The sequence below is a fragment of the Rattus norvegicus genome, chromosome 8 (genome assembly GCF_036323735.1).
Source record: "Rattus norvegicus strain BN/NHsdMcwi chromosome 8, GRCr8, whole genome shotgun sequence".
Taxonomy (NCBI): domain Eukaryota; kingdom Metazoa; phylum Chordata; class Mammalia; order Rodentia; family Muridae; genus Rattus; species Rattus norvegicus.
The window spans coordinates 117,927,561-117,943,766 of record NC_086026.1 but is presented as its reverse complement, the minus strand read 5'-3'; the positions used below and the strand labels follow the sequence as shown (position 1 = coordinate 117,943,766).

Sequence of the window (16,206 nt, the reverse complement as noted above, 5' to 3'; positions counted from 1 at the left end):
TCACAGGCTCTCTCCCCGCAGGCTTGTTTCTGAGAGTTCTACAGAGTATGTAGCCCAAGCTGGCCTTGAACTCACAGAAAACTTTCTGCTTAACCTCCCAAACACTGGCATTATATTGTTTAGCATAGCTGTGGACCTCACAGGTTCAGCTGGTCAGCTGTCTTGCCTTAGTCCTCAGGTTTAAAAACTGGCAATCTGACACCAGGCCTTGCCAAGAGCTCAACTGCTGTGTGCTGCTGTCGGTGTTCTTTTCATTCCCTTTTTGCTTTTTCAAGACAGAGCTTTTTGTGTAGTCATAGCTGTGCTGGAACTCACTTTATAGGCCAGGCTGGCCCTGAACTCACAGAAATCTATCCACCTGCCTCTGCCTCCTGATGCTGGGACTAAAGGTGTTCGATACTACTGCCCAGCTAAAAGCTCAACTTTTTTTTTTTTTTTTTTTTTCCCCAGAGCTGGGGACCTAACCCAAGGCCTTGCGCTTCCTAGGCAAGCGCTCTACCACTGAGCTAAATCCCCAACCCCTAAAAGCTCAACTTTTAAAACTGTGTTCTTAGTGCCCTGCTGTGGAATAAAGCCAAATGTAACACAGGAATATACACTGAGACTACCAGCCAAAGACTTACCAAGTGGGGAAACTAAAAACCAGTTACCGTCAATGTTCAAAATCACTGAGGCAAAAAGAGTATAATTATACCCTCCCCACTTCTTAGTTTTAAAAAAGTTTACTATGTAGTCCGGGCTTGTCAGGAACTCGTTATGTTGGCCAGGGTGGTGTAAAACTCACCACAAATCCACCTGTCTCTGCCTCCCCAATGCTGGACAGAGACACACACCAGCACATCCAATCACATCCAATTTTATAAAAATCCAGAGAAAGCCAAGCAAACTACCAAATACAAATAAATTATTTTGAAATCTGGTCTACAGTGAACAAACAGTGCCAGCCTTACATGGTCAGGGAGGAGGACATTCCCTGTAGGGAACACTGTTATTCTGGAGATGTTACTAAAATTATTGACAACTGACTGCAGTCTTCCCCTCTCCCAATAAACGCACACGCAAGCTCACTGAGTCCGGTTCTGAAAAGTGCACACCAGCCCTCTTCCCCAAGGCCTGGCCAACAGTCCTCATTAGGAGTTATGCAGGGAAAACAAAAATCCCTTAAAGATTCACTTTTATTGACATTTGTGTATATGCCTTCACGGGTCATATGTACCATACACATGCACATGATGCTGTCAAAAGGCTGAAGACATGAGATTCCCTGAAACTGCTGTCGAAGCTACCTGATAGGTGCTAGACGCTGGTGCAAGCTCCAGAAGTTTTTTCTGAAAAATAGTTTATGTGGGTGCGTGTGTGTGTGTGTGTGTGTGTGTGTGTGTGTGTGTGTGTATGCGCACGTACATGTCATGTATGGCACAGGTAGGGAGATCAGAAGACAACTAGAGTGGAGCTGATTCTCTTCTTTCCTGTGGATTGGAGGGATTAAATTCTAGCAGTTAGGATTGTCAGCCAGTAGCCATTCCTACTGAACGGCCTTGCTGGCTGGTGCAGCAGGGAGTTTTAGAAACAATGCTCTAACTTGTCATCGTGAAGGAAGACCAAAGTTAGTCATGGTCAGCAGCTGGGCTTGAGTGAGGCTGCTCCAAGTTCCAGGTTCACCGTGTCTTTCTCAGGTTGGAGTGACCCAGTGAAACACTCTAACTTCAGGTCTGTGTACTTAGTAGCATTACTCACCTACCAGGGTTGTGGTGAGCATGTGACATAGCTAAAAATACTATCTGTTCCCAGAGGTAAAGTCTCACATCTACATCCAGCACTCAGGAGGCAGAAGAACATGATTCACTGAGTTTGAGGCCAGTCTGGTCTACATGGTAAGCTCCAAGACAACCCTGTCTCAAAACAAAAATCAATGTACCAACCAACCAAGACAAAACACTATGCCACTATTCTCATGTTCTCATGTTGTGTGTGTATGGTGTGTGTGTGTATGTTGTATGTGTATGGTGATGTGGTATGTAGAGGTCAGAGGTCAACACTGGCCTTTTCTGCAGTCAATTATTTTCCGAGTCAGTGTCTCTCACTGAAGCTGGCACTCACCATTTCAGATAAGCCCCTTGGCTAGCAAGATCACCTCAACTTCACAGCACCGGGGTTACAGGCAGGGACCGCCATGTCTAGCTTTACACACGTGCTGGAAATATGAGCTCAAGCCCGTGTGTGTGTGTGTGTGTATGTGTGTGTATGTGTGTGCGCGTGCGCGCGCGTGGGTGTTATATGTGTGGAGATCAGTTCTCTCCTTTCACTATGTGGATTGGAGTGGCCAAACTCAGGTCTCCGGCCTTGGGCAGGAAGCACTTTCCCTACTAAGCTATCCCACTGGTGTCTCTTGGCACCCTTCCCACGGCTCTCTGAAATCAACTCACTTTTAAAGTAATTTTAATTTCCCAAAGATTGGTCCAAGTCCTGTATACCTTCTCAGCTCATGGTAGTTTGCAGGAACTGTTAGGGAGGTGCTTTACCGCTCCTCAGTTAGGCATGTGTGCACACTAGTTTGCACAATGGAGAAAGCCCATGTTCAGGGATTAGGGTTAAAACACAGGGAACAGGGGTTGGGGATTTAGCTCAGTGGTAAAGCGCTTGCCTAGCAAGCTCAAGGCCCTGGGTTCGGTCCCCAGCTCCGAAAAAAAAGAAAATACAAAAAACAAACAAACAAAAACAAACAAACAAAAAAAAAACAAAACAAAAAAAAAAACCACAGGGAACATGGCAGCACATATCTGCAATTTCAGCGGTCAGGCGACGGGCGGTGTGACGCACACCTTTGGTCCCAGTGATCTGGAGGCAGGGGCAGGTGAAACCGAGCTCTCGGGCTGCCAGGGCTGTTACTCAGAGAAAACTGCCTCAAAAAAAAAATAAAGAAAGAAAGAAATAGATAAAAGAAAGAGGAGGTGGGAGATAGCTGAGTGTGTAAAGGCCATCTGTTGACCAGCCTGATGACCTGAGGTCTCTCCCAGGACTTGTACGGTTGGCAGCAGGGAACGAACTCCCTTATCTTGTCCTCAGACCTCAGCTGTGGCACCTGTACAATTTCTGTCTTCTGTCACCCACATTCTCATACATGGAAAGACAAATGTGTTCAAAGCAAAACAAAACAAAAAAGAATGAATGAAAGAAAGAAAAGGGAAAAAAAAAAGTTTTGTTTTGATTGTTGTTGCCCTGTACTGGAACTTGCTCTGTAGACCAGGCTGGCCTTGAACATGGAGTTCTCCCTGCCTCTTCCTCCTAAGTGCTGGGATTAAAGGTGTGAGCCAACACCTCATGGTGAGAAAAGAGATTATTAAAGTCATCTGGGAGGTTGGGAGATGGCTCAGCAGTTAAGAGCACTGGCTATTCTTCTAGCCTAGACTGGTCTCAAGTTCAGAGAGATCTGATCTGCCTGGCTCTGCTGAGACTACACAACTGAACAAACCAACTGCCTGTCTTTCTGAGTGAGAAGTAAGAAGAGCGTAAGTAAGAAGCTGCAGTTCTGCACCTAGGAGGACACACCATTATTTCCCAAAGAGTTGCCACAAAGCAGCACTTCGTAGTGTTCCCTTGGGAGTGAGAAACTTCAAAAGCTGAATCTCAGAACTTTGCAGAATGCCTGAGATGCCCATGGCTACTCATTTCTGAAATAAGAGTGTGTCACCATGGCACCTGGGGCACAGAAACCCCAAATTCCTCTATACAACAGCCCTTTGATTGCCCTGGCCTTTCTTACAGCTGTGACTCTGTTTTGTCCAAGACAGGGTTTCTCTGTGTAGTCCTGGAACTCACACTGTAGACCAGGTTGGCCTAGAACTCAAGAGATCTTCCTGCCTCTGCCTCCTGAGGGCTAGGATCAAAGGTGTGTGCAACCGTCGACTGGCCAGCTGTGACTCTTAATGAGCAAAAAACCTTTGACAGCAGAACTGCTAAATTAGTCCTCTTAGCAAACAGAATCTATTGACCAGAACTGTGTTTGTGCAGGGCTGTGTGCGGCCAAAAGGTTCTTGATACTAAGAGAGGCCAAGTTTCCTGAACATGCATCTCTGGTGGCCAGGCACCAGGATATACACACATGAGCACCTAGGTCAGAGCAGTCTCCACAGTGCTCCTCTGCTCGTGTATCAGAAACTGCTAAGTACTTACACAAAAATGTCATCTCGAGGCGTGATGTGGCTTAAACCTTCATCCATTTGGAAAATTTTGTGGAAGCGGTGATTATACACATCAGTGACCACCATCTGAGAATCAAGAGTACAAGAAGATGACAGGATGACTCACAGAGCTCTGCTCACTGACTAAAACCCAGAAACAACGGACAGAAATGCCTTGCTCAAGTGTTGCCTACAGAGAACCACCAAAGCTGCGACCAGGACGGGAAGGGAGCAGCACGGCTGTCAGTCAGCATGGCTCTTTGATGACGTCTGCCCTCAAGTAGGAGGACTAGTGAGAAGTGAGTGCTGAGCAGACACTGGTCAGGGCCTAGAAACCTCAGTGGCTTTCCAGAGCCAGTCTCCACACCCACACCATGATGAAGGTGAGCCCTACTCTTGTCCTTCTGACAATGGGTGGCCCCATCACAGTGGAAGAAAGACAGTGCTTCCCTGTACTGGAAGGGATCATGAGCAAGGTCGGGAGGTATGAGGTATCCAAGACATTTGTGCTGTCCAGTAACAACAACCTCCCAAAAGTTTGAGAGTAAATTCAAAGGACCATAAAGTGACTTAACGGTGATAAGGGCTACTAATGACTCCCTCTTACATTTTCTGCAGCAATGCCAGACAGCTTGGAGAGTGCTTCACACAGGTCAGAAATGGCCCCCATCAATGGCACAGTCACACGGTACTGCAAAGGAGAAACAGTCAAGGTGACAGGAGACAGGAAATGACCTGAGGGGGAACATGCATCCTGGGGACATGGGATTCTTCCAGAGGCAGTGCATGGCCCAGATGAGTCACACAGCCAGCTGACAGAGCCAAGCCTCTGGTGTTAGCATAGCTACAACATTCAGGCAGTGCCTCCTTCCTGCCTAGACACTGTTCTATCCTTTACCTTTGGACTGGGTCAGTGCTTCCTTTGAGAAGCACTAAGAGCATATGAACTGCCATTTGATATGTGTATCACCTTTCTCCTCTCCCGCCCCCCTTTTTGTTTTTTGGAGATAGAGCCTCACTCTGTAGCTTTGGATGGCCTGGAAGTCATTACAAACACCAAGCTGGCTTCAACTTCAGATGTGCTCTAGCTGCTTTTGCCTCCCTTGAGCACCAGGAGAAAAGGTGTGCACAATCACACCCAGCAGATATCACCTTGCCCCTTGCCACCAGCAGAATTACACATGAAGACCCACTGACCATACCTCTCATCTGGCTTGCTCTCCTACCTGATTTGAAGACAAACTTAAGGAAACTCTACTGCATCCCCCCCCAACATTCAAGAACCGTTAGCCGGAAGAACAGCTACAGGAATTTACATGGTGGGAGAGTGACAGAGGACCCAATATCTATTCCAAGGATCTTTGCAACAGGTCCTACATAATGCTCACACAGAGGTCTGAGAGAGGCCAGGGCGCACACAGACGAAGCCCAGTGGGACCCATGCAACAGACAGAGAGTAGCCCCACCTGGGACCAGAGTCCAAACAGTGAGGGGTGCTATGAAGGTGAGGATTCTGTTACCTGGATAGGTCTGCAATGAGGGTCAGCAGGAACCAGGAAGACCTCCATAATTCGATCTTTCTTCAAAGGCAGTGGGAGAGTTAGATAGCAAAATGGGTCAAAGGTCACAGAAACTTTAGCACATTCTGGGCAAACCAAAGTAGATTTGAAAAGGCCATGGAAAGTATCCACAATCACAGAGTCATTCCTCAGCCTGTGATTTTCCCAGGCTTCCTTTGCTACCACCTAGATGAAAGAACAAGGATTCAGTAGGAGATTCTCAACAGCTGTCCTTCCCCTGGAATCCAAAACGCCAGGAGACAAGGAACAGCCGAGAGCATTCAGTGCACCATGGTCTCACCACAGGCTAGCTCTATACATACATTTACTCTATAACTACATTTACTAAGACATCAACAAAGAATCTGTGGAGAATAAGGGATCCTGAGAGCACTGTAGGCACATAGGTCCCATGGGGGATAGACCAATCCTTTTGTGTTTAATGATCTAAAGCCCTTAGGGGATATTATGGTTTTGGGTTTCTTGAGACAGGGTTACTCTGTATAGCCCTGGTTGTTCTGGAAGCTGCTCTATAGACCAAGCTGGCTTGGAACTCAGAAATCCACTTGGTTCTGCCTCCAAAATGCTGGGATTAAAGGCATGGAATGTCACTGCCTAGCCTTAGGAGAGATTGATTGAGTATTTATTTATCTATTATATATAGGTACACTGTAGCTGTCTTCAGACACACCAGAAGAGGGCATCAGATCTCATTACAGATGGTTGTGAGCCACCAGGTGGTTGCTGGGAATTGAACGCAGGACCTCTGGAAGCTAACTGTTGTTTAAGATTTAAAAGCTACCTTAAAGCATTCATGTCAATTATTTCAATGCAACAAGGTACCGAAAATAAATTCCATTATCAAGTCCTAGAAAAATCAAGGCATCCAGTATATATATCTTAAATTTCCCTTTTTTTTTTTTTTTTTGGTTCTTTTTTTCGGAGCTGGGGACCGAACCCAGGGCCTTGCGCTTCCTAGGCAAGCGCTCTACCACTGAGCTAAATCCCCAACCCCTTAAATTTCCTTTTAACTAGATATTTTACTAATCAAGGGAAGAAGAGGGTACAAAAGATTCAAAATTTCTAGGAACTCTCAAATATATAGTCAGATGCAAGCCCAGACTACTAATGAGATCCTGTCTCACAAAAAAATGGGCCTGTAACCCTGGCTACTTGGGAGTTGAGGCAGAAAGACGCCAATTTCAAGGTCTTCCTGGACTAGAGACTGAGGTCAAGACCATTCTGAACAATTAGTAAGACTGCATTTCAAACTAAACAATACAAGGAGGTCATAACAACAGCCCAATGGTACAGCACTTGCCCAATAGGAAGGAGGTTGGAGGTTTTATGGCCAGTACCACAAATAAACACCGATGAACTGGAGAGAGCAGTAAGAGCGCTGAGAAGACCCTGTCAGCATGTTGAAGTCTTCAGTGCTCGCTCGTTCCTGGCTTGCCAATGCAATACTAAACAAACTGACTCACTTGAAGAAACCTGAAAAAGTACTAGGAGTAACTACAGTTGGCCTGGGATGGAGCTCACAGGTGGCGTGACTGTCTAATATTCAAAAGGCTCTGGGAGTTCGATCTGGAACACTGTGGGGTGAGTGGGGGGACGGCAACTATAGTTATCCTCCTTTCTGACTAGGAACAAATGCATCCATGTCACTGATAACACTGAGAGGCAACGGGGCCCTCGCACTAACCCCAACACCAGAAGACTGTTCCCATGCTGCCAACAGAAGGAAGTCTCTTTGGACACTGTGCAGACAGCTTCAATATCATACCGCATCTGGTCGCCCATTGGCATCCTTTGGCTCCAGGTAAGGCTTCTTCTTTACTCGGTTCAGGTCTTCATGCAATCCATCTAGAATAAAGGCTAACAGCTCTTGAGAGTCTTGTTGTTGGTAGCCAGAAAACTGAGGGGCGAAACGTCCCACTTGCGTCTACAACAAAAGCAACTCCATTAGGAGACGTAATAAAGTAGTAGAGGAGAAAAAAAGCAAACAAGTCAGTCAGGGGCAGGGCCCACAACAGCAGCTTAACAGCCAGGTGGGACACGAGAAACCTCACCTGAGCAACAGACAGTCCCACTAACCCCTTACAAGTCATACTGAGGCCAATGAGACCACCAGAGAAATGGCTCAGGTCAGAGATGCAAGTAAAACACAGGCCTGACTAACCTAACTAACTCTCAGCTGATAGATCCAAGTAGTGATGTGAACCCCACTCCAATGTCTTTTTGTGGTTCACAGAGTTAAATTATAGAGCCTTAGAAATGATACCTACATCAAATCCAGAGTCATACATGAAACAGCCCTAATGCTCCAGATCTGCGTGTCCAGTGATGCCCTTGAGGGCAGTCTCCAGTCAGCAACAACAGCACACTCTAAAGCACCACTCAGACTCAACCAGAAACTCCAGGGACAGCCCACAGTCTCTTGTAATATGCCTCCCTGAGACTATGATGCAGCCTAAGACTGAACAAGCAGTGTTCTACATCTGTGTTGTATATTATCTTAGTTCCTAATTGAGAGATTGTTTATATTTAAGTTGAGAAGAAAGAAAAGAGGTGGATGGGGTAGAGCCCACCCCCTTTTTCTAAGCACAAAGCCTTGAGCTAAATCCCTAACAGCAAGGATTTCTTTCTTTTTTTGCCATCTGCCTCTATGGTACTCATGAAAGGCAGAATATGAATGTGGATTTCCTGGGACTGGACTTATACACGATTGTGAACCACCATGTGGGTGCTGGGAATGAAATCTGGATCCTCTAGAAGGATAGCCAGTTCTCTTCTTAACTTGAGCCATCTCTCCAACCCTTCCAGCCCCCAGTTCAGACTCTTGGTCACATTAACCACATTACAAGTGTTCAGTAGCACCTAGGCTAATGGATACCACAAGACAGAGCTAACTCAGCTAACAACTGGGTCCATCAGAATACCACTCCAAAATGCTATCTGTAAGTTGTTTACACTGGAGCCAAACCAGGGTGCTGCCGTCCAATCCTAGTATTTTTTATGATTTAGAGTTCTCAGTATTAAACAACCACATGAGATTTTTTTTTTTCACTGAGAGAAAAGACCTAAGTAAGGATGGAGGTACCTTTCACACACCTTTAATCCCAGCACTCACAAGACAGAGGCAGGTGGATCTCTGAACTGGAGGCCAGGACTTAGAGCCAAGGCTATGCAGAAAAACCCTGTCTTAAAAAAACCAAAAAGGGGCTGGGGATTTGGCTCAGTGGCAGAGCGCTTGCCTAGGAAGCGCAAGGCCCTGGGTTCAGTCCCCAGCTCCGAAAAAAAGAACCAAAAAAAAACAAAAAAAAAAAAAAAAAAAAAAAACCGGGTTGGAGAGATGGCTCAGTGGTTAAGAGCACCGACTGCTCTTCCAGAGGTCCTGAGTTCAATTCCCAGCAACCACATGGTGGCTCACAACCATCTGTAATGGGGTCTGATGCCCTCTTCTGGTGTGTCTGATGGCAGCTACAGTGTACTTATATAGAATAAATCTTAAAAAAAAAAAAAAAAAAAAAAAAAAAAAAAAAAAAGAAACCAAAAAAAAAAAAAAACAAAACAAAACAAAACAAAAAAAACAAGAATTGCTTTTCACATCACCTTCTGAGAGTGGTGTGAGTCTATCCCTACCTTCTGAGGTCCTGACTGAGAGCACAGGGACACAGGGACAACACTCACATCACTCTAGTTTAAAACATAGGGGCCATGTAGTGCTAGCACACACCTTTGATTCCAGTACTTGGGAGGCAAAGGCAGCTGAGTCTGTCTGAGTCTGAGGCCAGCCTGGTCTAGAGAGTGGGCTACATAGTGAGTCCTATGTAGTCAGTGCTACACACAAAAAAACAAAAACAACCAAAAAAACTCCTACACCACCAAAACAACAACAACAACAAAAACCCAAAGCAAAACAAAGCAAAAATCACCCCTCCCCCCAGAAAAATCAAGTTCCCCAGCACTGAAAGGAATAGGAAGGTCGGAAGACATCAACCTAAGTCTTAAATTAGACCTTTTAAAAAAAAAAAACCAACAAAATAAAACAAAACAGTCTGAGTTCTGAGTGCCACTGTACAGAACAAGACAAGAGGTCAGAGAATAACTGTAGATTATTTCATTCCGCCTTAACATGGGTTCTGGGGACTGCGCTCGGGCCAGTAGGCTTGCCTTTACCCACTGAGCCATCTTGCTGGCCCCTCAGTCTACCTTCACCTTAGGCCAAAATGCAAGCAAAGGGATGCCTTAGTACAATATGAAGCCACTCCCCTCTAAAACAAATATGAGTGACTGCACATGAGTGTGCACACACACAAACATAAATGTAAAACAATCTTTTCTTTTCAGAAAGACTTCTCAACCTACTTTGAACATCCGTGGTGCTACGTGGGTGTCCCTTCCAGACCACATCTGCTTGATGAGCTCTGCATAGGCCTCTGCAATCTCCCCTTTCATCCCCAGAGGGTTGTCTCTGTTGATCTCGGCCTCATACTCATCTTTGAGAAAGTACTCAGTCAGTGGACCAGTGTTGCTCAGGCACTGAAACAGAACAGAACCAGAGTTTGCAACCCTTCCAGACAGCATGAAAACAAGAAATACAAACCAAGTTCTTTTGTCTGGCACACTTATAAACTAGGCTGGTTTCAAACTCTTGGCCACCCTCTTACCACAGCTGTCCAACCCTGGGATTGCAGATATATATAACCGTCCTAGAGTTCTGCATTTGGAACCTCCTGGACACTCGATTTGCACTTTCTTTTGACTAACCTTATCTGTATCCTTTCCTTATCATGAATTAAGTATGATAGCTTTAAGTAAATCCTAAATCCTTCTAGCAACTTACCAAAATTGAGAGTGCTCTTAGGAAACCCTGAACTTCAAAAGCGAGGATATTTTTAGAGACGATGACCTCGTAATTTTGGAGCTGGACTCTTAACTCCTTGCAGCCATGTCTATCATGATGTTATTACATAGTATCTACCCAATAAATACCTGATGAATGAATAAAGAGATTTCTACGGTAAGATCTCCCTCTGTAGCCTAGACCATGATCCTTGAACTTAAGATCTTCCTAACTCCCATCCTGAGATTTTAGTCAGGAAGTACCATGTTAACACTGGTTTTTGTTTGGTTTTGTAGCACTAGTACTGGGAATTGAATCCACTGAGAATGCCTGACATGCTTGAGAAAGGCAAGACCTCTATCACCCCTGAGTCTTTCTCGCCCCCCCCCCTTTTTTTTTATTTTTTTCGGCAAGTGCTCTACCACTGAGCTAAATCCCCAACCCCCTTTCTTGCCTTTTGAAGAGAAAGCAAGAGTCTGTGTCTCAAAAAATATCAACCAACTAAGCAAACAACAGATGTTCTAGGACCACAAACACAGATGATGCTGTTCTGAACTAGCCAGTAGGAGACACCCTGGCAGAGACTTCTGAAACACTAAAGGGAGGTGAAGTGGGGTGGGGGGACCCCAAGACTAATTTTTCAATTAATGAACTCCAACCACAGTTTTATTTCGTTAGCAACTCTCCCGTCTACCTGCAAAGCAGAATTCATAAAACAGGTGTTTCCCAGGTTTCCGAGTCCACAGAGGCCAGGCTGGATATGAGGTGATGGGGGCTCCTGGCAATTATACGAGGCAGAGAAGCCAGCTCCACTGAAAGACACAATGCACATCAGCGATAAAACCAAGTGCTGCACATGTTCCCTCAGGGAGGCTTGCCGAGCTCTGCGTCAGCATCTAGAGTTTGTGGCTGGTTGTCTCATCTCATAATGTACATGACCCCTACCATTTCTGGTCCTCTACCTTTACCTGACACGTCAGCAGATATAAGTATAGCCTTAAAGAGAGAAATGCTATTTGAATTTTCTCCTTTTAGACTTTGGCGACTGATTTGATATCATTCTAGGCTAACTATCAGGTGATAACAGGAAAGAATATTTTAGGTACCAAGGTCAAGAGCTGATGTGTGCCACCATCCACAAGGCCACAATACCCTTGACTGGACCTGAGTGTTCGTCTATTCTTTCTCTGCTCACTCTCTTCCATCTCGTCTATGCCTCGAGGCAGACACTCCTAATATTCATGAAGAAAGAAACACAGCTACTAAGAGGAGAAACAGGGTTCTACCAGAACTGAGAACTGTCCCCTTACAGCTGCCATCTGACCAGCCCATCCCTTCACAAAGTTGTGATCTCCCTACACCAGCTACTCTGCCCTCAAGATTATCAATGGCTTAGACTGGAAAAAACACCAGACAGCAAAAGGACAAGTGACCAGAGTCAGAGCGAGGAGGCAGGAACAGTTAGGAAATGGGGTGAGAAGGAAGCCACATGCAGCATGCTCTCGCCACGTGCAGCATGCTCTTGCCGCTGCGGCATGCTCTCATGGGCAACTCTAACCCCACAAGCTTGATCTCAGGCACAGACGAGCTGCCCAGGTACTCCTGAGAAAGCGCGCAGAGGAAGGAGCAGTTAAAGGCCTGTTCTTACCCCCTGCTGACACCGGAGTTGTGCATCCCAGAGCTGTTAGTGCTATCACCATTTGCAATGAGAGAGGCAGACATTGAGGAATAGGGACTTGCGGATGGTTTTGAAGAGGTAGTAAAATTTCTGCTAGGTGCAGTGCTTGATCTGGAAGAGGGAAGCAAAAACAATACCACTGACTTTTTTAAAAGTACAGGCCCCATTCATTGCTTTAGGTCTTCTCAATAAACATTCCTAAGTTTATACGAGGCTCATGCTTGAATCCCCAGAACTCAGAAGGCTTGAGGTCAATCTGGTCTACATAGAAAGACGAGGAAGAGGGAAGAAACATTCTCCATTCTCAGGTCCTTAAACTGCAAAAGCACTGCCTTCACACTTAGCAGGAGCTATGAAGTAGAAAGGAGAGACCTTCTGAAGTTTGTGGGCCAGGCTCTGGTCACTTGGGTTGGACTAGGCAGCAGCAAACAAGAGAGAGATCCCCATCTAGGTGGACGGCAAGGACTGACATTTGAAGTCAACCTCTGACTCCACAAGCATACTTTGGCAAGTATGTGTCTACATTTACACACATAAACACACATATTCATTCATTCATTCATTCATTCATTCATTCACTCTGTGTGTGTGTGTGTGTGTGTGTGTGTGTGTGTGTATCCCGTGTGATGGCTCAGCAGGTTAAATCCTTCCCATTCTAAATCCTAGAGCTTGATAATTCTCTCCCTCAATTTTGTCTATACTGCTTATAAATCAGAGGGCACAAGTGCTTTTCTTATCGATCTTTCCTGACCCAACAACCTGTTTACTTTATGGCTGTATCCTCATGCACCACAGTATCTGACACTGCACCGGCCTGAGGAATTCTACTCCATGTTCACTCTTGATTCCTCTCCCAAGAGACTCTAGCCTTCATGGAGTCTCAAGGGGGCACTGCAACTTTTCCAAAAGCTGTCTCCCATAGTAAAAATTCTTAGGTTTCAGAGTGTGGGGCAGACAGGGAGAAGGAAAGCCAAGAAGACAGAGGTCCAAGGCCAGGACAGCCAACCTGCCTCTGCCCTCCCTGAGTTACCACCTCACAGGCTACAAGCCAACCACCCAATGTGTTCCCTAGAGCAGTGGTCCTCGACATTCCCAATGCTGACACTCTGTAGCATAGTTTCTCAGGTTGTACAGATCCCCAACCATAAAATTATTTTCACTGTACTTCATAGCTGTAATTTTGCTACTGTTATGAATCATAATGTAAATGCCTGTGTTTTCTGACGTCATAGGTGATGTTCGCAGTTTGGGGTTACTGTCTGTGTTTTGTGCACATCTGGTTAGGAAGGGAGCAGTCCAGTCTGTACTTTACTATTTGTTTCCCTACTGCTGTGGTCACAAGGTCCTACTTACTCAGGGGCTTCAAGACAACACAAAGGAATTACCATAAATTACTGATGCAAAAGTCTGAAGGAGGGGTTGGAGAGAAGGCTCACAGGACCAAGAACACTTGTTGCTTTTGCAGAGGACTCAGGTTCTCAGCATCCATACGTTTACACCTGTACTCCAGTCCAGGGAATCCAGTACCCTTTTCTAGTATACACAGGCACTAAGCACACACGCAATGCTCAGACAGACAGACATACAAGCAAAACACCCACACATTAAAGAAAAAATATAAAGAAGTTCTGAGTTCAAGTCAAGATGTCCCCAGTTACAGTCCTCAGTCGAGTCCCTAGATTCCTGTAGCAGTGCTGGTCCCCGTCTTGGCTCCGCTTTCCTCACATTTCACTGCTTTGCCTGTGTTTCCGATTTCACACCCACAATGACTCTCCAGCACCCCCTCCCCCCAGGGAGCCTTGTAACTACGAAGGGCCCACCTGAAGGGTCTCCTGGTTTCAACATAGTCAATCACACCTGCAAAGCAGTCGTAAGTTCTGTGATAAGGAGACCAACATTTGTGCAACAGTGTGGTTTTTATTAAACTTTTGTTTTGCCCATGCATGGATGTGGGAACCGTGTATGTGTGCATACATACATGTGGAAGCTGAGGTTCATGTTAGTGTCTTCCCTCACTGCTCTTCACCCTATACCAAGGCAGCTCTCTCACTGAATGCAGAGTGAGACCATTTCTGCTAGACTGGCTGGACAGCTCAGAGACTCCCTGCCTCCATCTCCTGTGCTCTGTGACTAGGATTACGGCAGGCTACCACACTCACCCTACACAGCTGAGCGCTGAGACTGAAGGCATCTTAACCCCGGAGCCATCACCCGGCCAGCACAAGTTTGCTTTTGTTTGTTTTGCAGATGTGGACTTCTATAGAAGACCAGGCTAGCCTAAAATTAACTGTGTACCTGAAGATGGCCTTGAGCTCGCCCTCCTTCTACCTACAACGCACGCGTGTGCCACAACAGCTGGATCTGTTTGTCATCAGGTCAGGAAATACTTATATTTCCCTGCACTATGTCCTAGAGAAAAGCCATCACTTCCTACTGCAATCTTCTAAGGGTGCACAGTTCCACAAGTCACAGGAATATCTCCAGTAGCTGAGCAGTAATCCGAAGAGGCCACGGGAGAGCTGAGTAGGATCAAGGATCACCCTGAAGTCGTACAAGGCCTCACCCTAACCCTCCCCTCTCTTTTTCAAAGCCTCTAAACTACAAGCAGAAAAATAACAGAGCTTAACAAACAAACAAAAGCCACTTTGGCAAAGCGGCAATATCAGATCCAACCCCTTTTCTTCCTCGATGTCTCCGACATGAACGTAAAGGAAGCTGCTAAGGTTGGTGCTTCAAACACTATGCAATTGGGATGAGACACTGATTCCCATCTAATTCAGAACAACCCTCTTCCCCTTTCTCTGTACTTGTGAACCAGGTACACAAGGGAGAAGATTCACTTACTTTGATTGCAGGGTCTGCCTGGGCCATGTGCCGTCTTCATTTTGGGGCTCAATTACTAGCACCTGAGTGAAAGGGGAAACCAGATGAGCACAGTGCAACACACCCTACTTCTGACATGCTTACTGCCAGAAGACTTCTTGACACACACCCGAGTCAGAGCTGCCTGTCTGGGCATGGCTTGGGCCCTCCTACCTGACCCTGGTACAGCCCAGCATCCTGGATAGTGTTGTCTAGCTTGCTCAACTGCTCATAGGTGTTGCTCATGTATTTGTTCCAAAGTCGTGTTTCACGCTCTGCAGGGATGTTGAAGAGCTTCCTCATCTCCTTCTCAATAGTTGCTAAAAACAGGAAAAAACATCAGTTAGGATTGTCTCCAGAAATAAAGTTAAAGATAACCAAGGCAAGCCGGGCAGTGGTGGCACAGGCCTTTAATCCCAGCACACAGGAGGCAGAGGCAGGCGGATCTCTGAGTCTGAGACCAGCCTGGTCTACAGTGTGAACTGCAGAACAGTGAGGCTTGTGTCTTGAATCTCACAGACAAGAAACAGCTGAGGCAGACCAATCTTCACCCTGCCTTTACCAATGCTCATGGAAGGTCTAGAACAGACATGTTCAAAGACCTTAACTTGTCTGTACTTCCCAGGCCTCCCTGTAAGCAGCAGTTCACTATGCTTCTGATAACCCAGGGCTCATGCACAACAGCGGTGCAGCGGCTTCTGTTTGTAACACCAGCACTCAGGAAGCTGAGGTGAAGGGCGCCAACAAGGCTACTAGAATGTATATAAAGCAGGCACTTAGGGGGTGGAGACAGGAGAATCAGGAGCACAGGGCTATGCATGGCTATGCACTCAGTTCAAGTCTGCTTGCGCTACTTTGCTGGCCATTTTGCTTGCCCAAGTCCTGTTCTCTAGAACACAGTTCCCAGGTCTGGTTCTTCATAAAAATTCCCTTAGGAAGACTTCCAAATCAGGACTGACAGCCACAGTTGAGTAACAAGAGTTAAGAGACCAGGCTGGGGAGATGGCTCAGTGGTTAAGAGCACTGGCTGCTCTTCCAGAGGTCCTGAGTTCAAATCCCAGCAACCACATGGTGGCT

At 46.1% G+C, this 16,206-nt stretch overlaps 1 protein-coding gene across 7 annotated transcripts in view; it reads right to left on the bottom strand.

The window, feature by feature from the left end:
* Window positions 1-16,206, bottom strand: part of Usp4 (ubiquitin specific peptidase 4) — a 45,359-nt gene that overhangs the window by 14,168 nt on the left and 14,985 nt on the right. For 2 of the 7 annotated variants that reach the window (XM_063265000.1, NM_001135012.3), the window contains exons 5-13: window positions 15,304-15,449; window positions 15,112-15,173; window positions 12,238-12,378; window positions 11,284-11,401; window positions 10,112-10,285; window positions 7,527-7,685; window positions 5,702-5,926; window positions 4,789-4,872; window positions 4,174-4,268 (exon numbers count right to left, since the gene is read on the bottom strand). In XM_063265000.1, the coding sequence (XP_063121070.1) occupies window positions 4,174-4,268; window positions 4,789-4,872; window positions 5,702-5,926; window positions 7,527-7,685; window positions 10,112-10,285; window positions 11,284-11,401; window positions 12,238-12,378; window positions 15,112-15,173; window positions 15,304-15,449 (1,204 nt within the window). The other 5 variants (XM_063264999.1, XR_010053934.1, XM_039080938.2 and 2 more) reach the window with 5 other exon arrangements.